Raw genomic sequence first — 8,125 nt, 5'->3', positions numbered from 1 at the left:
ACTTTGATGGCTGAAAGTAAGCAAGAATCGCAAAGGGTTAGCGAGTTTTTTTACTTAAATTACATTCTATACTAAAGACAAAGTCTCTCGCAACGATTGACCAAGTACAAGGGATTACTATTTACAAATTTTATTCCTAATGACAATTCGACTATAAGTATAGTTTTAGATAATCAAATGTAAACGTAGTTTTTAAAGTCCTTCGAGACGCACACTGCAACAAAACCTTATTTCTCCTGAATTTGTTAGCACTTTGTGTGCATTCTTTTTATACAAAGTTTTCCGATACGTGAGCTTTTGCTGCGATTTATTCAAGTGTCACTGGTTGTTTCAGTTTCAATTTTATGTTACTTTCGCGATCATTTTTTTTTTTTTTTTTTTAACAGAAACGGAATTTGTTTCATCTTATCGAGCTTAACTAAATTTAATTTCAAACACCAATGGGTTTCAATTCGAACAAAGACATTTAAACGATTGAAGCAATTATAATCAAACACTGCCTTCTGTTTATGACGTAAAAAAAAGGACTACAACGTATAACGAAAGTATAAAGAGCTGTGAGATCGTTTTAAAAGTGTAGGTTTATTTTCTTTATAATTTATATTTAATGGCACACGATATGCCATTTATAGAAGTTATGTTTTGTTTATTAAACATCTCAGTCAATTCAATATTTTTTAATGTAGAATAACAAAACTATGTAGGATTATAATTTTATGGATATGGTAGAAAGTCGTTTCCGCAGCTAAAAACAGGCAACGTGTTTTATACCGAATAATATTACAAATAAGGTATGATCCCGAATAATATCAAAATATATGTGATAATATCTTTTGATAATCAGTTTTTATTAATTTTTAATCATTTTTTATTAAGTACAACAATGACGCATACAAAACATTATTGTATGTCTTTTACGTATTTATTTTACAATTCGACAGAAGAATTCGTTTACTATTATAGTTATTAGTTGTTTACAATGATCTATTTGAATTCAGAGGACAATGTATTATACTGCGTATACGTATATACTGAACGTTGGCGTACAAAATTTTACATTCTTAGGCGATTAACTTACGAATATTTAACGTGCATCAATTCCTTGTTACAATTTTTGTCTTTTGCATAGCATGTTACGTCTTATAACTTCTTAAGCCTATCATATTTATTAAATTAGATGTAGAAATTGCCAGGAGATATGTGTATGGAGTTAAGGGGTAAGTGTATCACAGAACACAGCTCTAATTGCCTCTTTCTGGATCCACCTTTTTCTGTACAGTACTTTCAGCAAATATGTTTGTGCTCTTAGAGCGATACACGAGGTAAACATTTGTTCAGACATCTTTTGTCCTGATCCTTCCAAATCTAGACTATAGATAGATAATTGCTTTAATTGTGTAAGCAGGAATATAGTTCTAAAAGAAACGAAACCACGTTTCAGGACTCGAATAGTTCACTAACATGTTAATTCTTAGAATTCATTTTGCATTTCTTAACGTTCCTCTACTGAATTATCTGTCAAAATATTTGCATAAATATATTATTTTACTTTTCTAGTAGAAGAAGATTATGATCACGGAATGCAGGCACTGCGTTAGCGAATTATTCACGGAATTAACTTAATCGATGATTTATATAGATTTGTAATTTTTTTTTTTTCAAAGTTCTTTACATCCATCATAATTAACATGTTGGTATCTACGAAGTTTCAAATACGTTTAAGTTCACAGTTCAAATTTCACTTGGAGATTTGAAACACATGATATTGTTGTTTCAGAATCTTAGAAAATTTGAACATCAAGATACAATAATTTTATAAAAAAAATATTGTGTGTCCTCGTGATATTAAAATTGTGTAAATGATAAAATCATAACGATCACTGACCAGTTAATTCTAATTGCACAAAAGAATTAGTTGTCTTCTTCTAAAAGTAATAAGCTATGCGAAGCTTTACATAATGTGTAGTGTGCTGTAAAGGAAAAAGTATTTCTATATAAAATTATAATTTTTATAACGAAAAATCGAGATACTAGTCACCACTTGATGTCTTGTGTTAATATTAAAACAAAAGTATTCTCCAGTTTGCATTTGATTCGTTGCATTTTATTGCAATGATTCCGTGTTACAAATGGTCGAAGTTGTGAAACTTTGTAATAGACTTAAGTATCATGCGACAGTCAGGGCTGTTATTTATCTAGTCGATCACAAACGTCGGTACAATCATCGATATTTCAATCGCAACATATTTATCGATGGATACAATTAAGAGCTCGAGATCTTTATCATTTTTATGTAACAAATGTGTTCAACCCGAAAAGTTTGTTATATACATTATATTATAGCAACGAAATAATATTTTGTATCGTAACATTATATGTTACCGTATGCTGCTCTGGAAAAGTATTTCTATCAAACAGCGCAAATTGAGGCGTTTATTAAATATCAAGTATTCCTCCAAATTAAAAGGACATATTAGCTTTAATTTCAAAGGACTTGTAAAAAGGAAAATGACGGAAATGTATTCACTTTTTTTCTTTCTTTTTTAAAATTGTTATCCTTTATTGGTGCTTTCTATACTTTTCATATTCTTGAAAGTATCAAATAATTAGAGTAGGATCGATTACATTGATAATATTTATGTTTCATTGTTTGCGAAGTAGATCGGTCATGTTAGTTTTGCCGATAGTAAAAACGTAAAAATGTTCATGTATTTTAATCAAATTCACTGATAAATGAAAAAATAGATTTTATTTCCTTTAAGGATGATACTTTTAGTAATATTAAACTACGTGTACTTTGAGTAACTTTATATAGGGTGAGGTTATGTATAGTAAACATAACGAGACCATCGGAACGTACCCTCTGTACGTCTTTAAATATGGCAACATAATTAACGATGACAATGTAATCCTTCGATTATACAAATATCGCGTTTATAAGCTACTTGTTATCATTCGTTTATTTTCATTTATTGACTCACAAATTTAAATGATTTACTCTGCATGTAGTTATGCGAACATCAATAGAAGTTTTAGAAGAATGAAAGAACAAGAAATGAATACGTTTCAACATGAAATTGTAAAATCTTGTTTGTCTCATTTTTTTATGCTCGAAATTATAGGATTCGTACAAAAGTAAACTTCATAAAATACATCGAGTCCTTTGGAGAGATTATTTATTCGGCAATTTTTGTTGTCTACGTCTACGCGTCTACGTGTAAAGGGGGAATGCCTCAACTTGTATACGTTTGTTTACTTAATAAAAATATCACATAAGGTAAGTGTTCAACTGAAATTAGAATTCGTCGCTTAATAAGTATACTAGATACAGAATTGACAAGTAATAAGTACAAATTAGATACATACATGAGTATAAAATGGCGTCAATACTATTTTTCTACGAAATGTTAAATACATTGAAAAATATATATACAAGATTAATATAAATGTATAATTTAATCAAATTTTTGTCGATTATTACAATTAACAGCAATTTAACGTCTTTTATTGATTTATTCGAAAAAAATCTATGTATTTTCATTGATTATGTAAGTTCCTAGTGCTAGATTTTGAATCGAATTATAACGTTATATTTCTTGTATCGCAAGAACAAATATATATATAATCTTTTACTACTTAATTTTGTATGAAACCAAATTGTATTTTACCGTTCTTTTATGACACCGTCTAATTAATTACAATTTAATTATATCACAAGAGATTCAGGCATAAATGTTTATTTTCTAAGTTCGCTTATCAGTTTTGTATTGTTAAATTATGAGATTTGTCTGCGATGAAGATTTGTATTGAGACAATAAATTTGTATACTTATAAAGCTAGTTGTTCATATTTTGTGAAAGTACATACGAAACAAAAATCTTTATTTCCGTGACTAGACGAGCAACGTGCAATTTGTTTATTTAAAAATTATAAGGAGAGCTACGCTTACACGTCGATACCTTCTTTTACGAGACTTATTGTTTACCGTAGATGTACAAAATTAAGAATGAAGATTACAGGTCGTTAGTTTCTTTTCTATCATACAGTTTACGTGATAAGCGTGGCCGCAACCAAATATCGCGATTCCATTGTTACCTAATAGAACTGGTGTTTGGAGGGACAGAGTACAGCACGGACATGTCGAGAATTTACTTTGAAAGTGCATTCCCCAATGATGAGCTCCGCTCCCAAATACGTTTTTATTAATTGCTCTACCTAGATCTTTCTCCAGAACTTCCACCAGTTGATCACGAATCTATCAAACAAGCGACATGTATACATTCCTTATTGTATTTGTAATGTAACGTGTAACATTTGTTCTATTTAAAAATCGATTACCCTTGTAGAACACATTGTATTATATTCCGATGAACCCAGAGTATTCTTATTGAAATTAACAACACGTTTCATTCCATGCTGATATAAGATTTTTGTGAATACGAGGGATTGAAATATACTGGAACAAGGTACGATTTATTTTTATAAAACATACGTATCGGTTATTTCACAATCTTGTATTAATTCCATATAATATCATAAGAAAATGTACCTTTTGTCGATAGGAACGTTTGGTATAGCTTTCTCCAACTTTACTAGAAACGTCATAGCGATATCGGGTCCCTGTTTCTTCATAATTTCATGTATCACAGTACTCCATTGTATCGATATTTCATTATTTCCATTCTTTATAGATTTGCCACAAAATAGACACTGTCCTTCCTTCCCCTGCTTCACGTACGTTGCTACAAGGTTCCAGTGTTTTCCATCCAATAAAGGTAGAAGAATGGAAAGTACAACATTGTCTCTAATTTGAAGGCACTGTTGCAACAAATCGTTTAATGGTACATCGCGCTGTTCCACGTGCACTGGTAAATATTCACGCCACATGTAAGGTACTCTGTTACATACGCTTATACAGTGCTCTTTATTTTCAACTACAAATCTTTTAAGAAGAGATCTACCAATTCCCAGGAACTTTGGTTCTGCTAATTCGTTTGTCGGGCATGGACTACCACAGGTACACCTTCTGCAGGTTTGCGCATTTACATTAACAAAAGCTTTCATTATTTGTTTAATAATATACTTATTATCAGTCGACTGGATTAGTTGTATCGGAACATTCTCTAGTAGAGTATTGAAGTAATATAATTCTGCGCTTCTTACGATTTCGTATACGAAGCTTTTCAAATCGGTTAAACTTTCATACGAATGTTTGATAACGTTTATCCTCCTATCTACGGCCGATATCAATGCCTCTAACTCCCCTTCGTTCATAGAGAGTCTAATATTCCCAACTAACACGTATACAGCTTCCAAATCTGCTTGTATACTTTGCATCGCATTTTTGTTTGAATCTAACTCTTTTTTGTTCTCTGATAAATCTTGATCGTTATTTTCTATTTTACTTGCTGTATTGCAATTGCTATCTTCGTCCTGTTCTGCCTCATTAGTCGGTTCATTAGATGAGCGAACCACCGCGTCAGTCTCTGTTGTTAATTCGGTTTCGTAAGGACTTTCGTTGTTTTGCGAGGAACAATGAGATTTATACCTAAAATTTTCCTCCTCTTTCAAGTTTGAATTTCCAGAATTAACGACAACGATACCCGAATCTAATTTCTTTGGACACGTTTTAGAATTGGATTCCAAGAGTAGCGTCAAGGGATGCAACAATGTCGACAACTCGTCGTCTCTAAGTACCTCAAGCTTGTTTTCAACATCACATATTTTATTAATCTCTGTACTTTTTATTAATGTCTTCAGTTGTACTTTATACAAGAGACATATCTCTAAACATTCAGAGTATTTTTTCCTATTGTATAATCGTAATATTAAAGAATCTAAGAAACACAGAATTAAACAATGGAATTCTCCATCGGATGTCATTAAATATATTCTGTTCTCTACAGTCTCTGCCATACTTATATTTGAAAATTCGTTGTTCCAGAGTATCACGGTTGCAGTCGCAGGATCGACTATATACAGACCGCTGGAAGTGTACGAAAATAAATATTTCTCAGCTACGACAAACAAATGTGAGAAGTTAATGGATTGCGGTGTCCAGGATTGTTCCATTTGCTTCTGGTAAGTGGATTTTTTCATGTTTGGTCTGCATGTCGTTACAGGTGGAACAGCCAGCGCTTCTTTAAACTGATGAGTTTTTATTACATGACCGTTTGCAGAGACTTCCCAGAGTCTAGAACCCGGCCGAGCGCAAAACATTTTGGGAAAATTGTCTTCTTGTATGCTGCTGATGCCCTCGGGAATGAAATTAAAGGAACGTTTTCTATTGATTAATTTTTCTTCTTTTTGAATATTCGCCGTACTCTTAGTCTCTGTAATATATGTCTTGTAGAAACAAGCGCCGAACTCTCCGTTACGCGTTTTATTCCCAACTTGCTTGTACTGTTCTTGTACCGTATCGCATATATAACAGCGTGTTAAGGTCGACACTAATAATAACGGCGAAGAGAAACTAAGCTGCACGATAGCTGAATCCAAATTCATTAACGTGCAGGCTGGTGCTTGAAACATACCATTCACCTAGAACATGAGATTTAATTTTCAATGTATATACATATAAATAAACAATAAGAGTAGATATTTTTGTCTCGTTATTTTTATTTACCGTAAAAATTGACAAAGTCATAACCGAAACTTTGCCATTGCAGTCTCCTATGTATACTTCCGAACTATTATCATTCCAACAGAGGCAGTTGACTTGTTCGTTTATATGCTCCATTGAGATGGCTATCAATTTGGGTGTTGGTTTCAAAGATACCAAACAAACTACTCTGCGTGTTGTTGTCAGTGCAATTATTTTTTCATCGGGTGATACGAGGACACGTGAAACTGCTCCTTCCTATCGTAACAAAGTCATTAGTATTAAATTATTTACTTGCTTTAGTAAATTATGAAAAATGTTCATACCGATAGAGGTATTAATTGCAGAAAAGAGCATGGCTTCCTTGAGAAAAGGTAAATACTGCCACTAGTTGAACCTAGTACGACGTAGTTAGGAGATGTACCGAAGCATGTGTACTGCAAAGTAATAAGGAAAGAATGGACAACTGGTCAGGATGGATTACTCAAATTTTAATTATATTCTAAGTTAATGCATCGAATCTGAATGCCACAACGGTTCCTACAGACAGACACAGAACTTTTTGTTTACTCTATGCTGTTGCATTAAAAAATAGCATCGACCCTATGACTTTGGAAACAGAAATTGTTTACCCCATCTGATCCAGGGTCAAAGAAGGTTGTCGACCGTTACTCTACGTTATATGGATTAAGGGCAATAGAAGAAGAAAAGTGTACTTGACAAAAAGATGGTAAATATTGTGACAAATGAATATCGCATCGTAAAATTCACCATTGTTACATAAGAATAATTTCATTGTTCGAAATAAATACCTTAATTCGTTGGGTCGAATTGATAGGCTTGTAAAGAAGAGAATTTATTTCCTCGTATTCTGACAAGACATAGGGAAACTCCTGCATAGTCCGCGAAAATTCAGTGCGATATAATACAAGAAAAAGGGTAGAAATTAATTACGCACAAGGGTTAAACAAGATAAAATTCGTGAAATTTTGACATGTATGCAGACAGAATACTGTATTGCACGCACCACAGAATGAATAGATATAAAAGTCCCTAAATTGTCAATAATCTAGAGAGATGTTTGTGTTGGCTATACAATAACCCCACGTTTCGCTCAACCGATTGGCCACTTAGCGGTAAGCAGCCCGAACTAATTTTCGAATTTTGGTCAGCGCCTCTCTCGGGAAAACGCCCAAGTTTGTCCTCGATAGTTGATATTTTCACAACTAGATGGCGCCACATACTCAGATTCAGTGGGTAAGTTATCATTGGATTCGAGGTTACCGACAGTTACTTGATAAATGACTCCATCTAGCGTTAGAAATAACAACTATCGAGAATAAAGTTGGGCGTTTTCCCGATAGAGGCGCTGACCAAACTTGGAAAATTAGTTCGGGCTGCTTACCGCTAGGTGGCTATACTCTGTTGAGCGAAAAAACTTAAAATTTCAATTGCGATAAATATGCGCATACTATACGTATTAAAAATAGTCCAAAACTAAATTTAAACAATGTTTATTAATTT

General features: G+C 32.8%; 1 protein-coding gene across 1 annotated transcript; it reads right to left on the bottom strand.

The window, feature by feature from the left end:
* Positions 1-3,893: 3,893 nt before the first annotated feature.
* On the bottom strand, positions 3,894-7,643 carry LOC128874635 (BLOC-2 complex member HPS5). The gene is made up of 6 exons (XM_054119540.1): positions 7,414-7,643; positions 6,928-7,038; positions 6,626-6,859; positions 4,550-6,540; positions 4,339-4,456; positions 3,894-4,255 (listed from the first exon to the last, which is right to left on the bottom strand). Exons 1-6 carry the CDS (start codon positions 7,498-7,500, stop codon positions 4,001-4,003), a joined length of 2,796 nt encoding a protein of 931 aa, XP_053975515.1. The 5' UTR covers positions 7,501-7,643; the 3' UTR covers positions 3,894-4,000.
* Positions 7,644-8,125: the final 482 nt, after the last annotated feature.

Source organism: Hylaeus volcanicus, chromosome 4, assembly GCF_026283585.1.
Source record: "Hylaeus volcanicus isolate JK05 chromosome 4, UHH_iyHylVolc1.0_haploid, whole genome shotgun sequence".
Lineage (NCBI taxonomy): Eukaryota > Metazoa > Arthropoda > Insecta > Hymenoptera > Colletidae > Hylaeus > Hylaeus volcanicus.
Note: the sequence above shows the minus strand (reverse complement) of the source record. Positions and strands in the feature narration are given on the sequence as shown.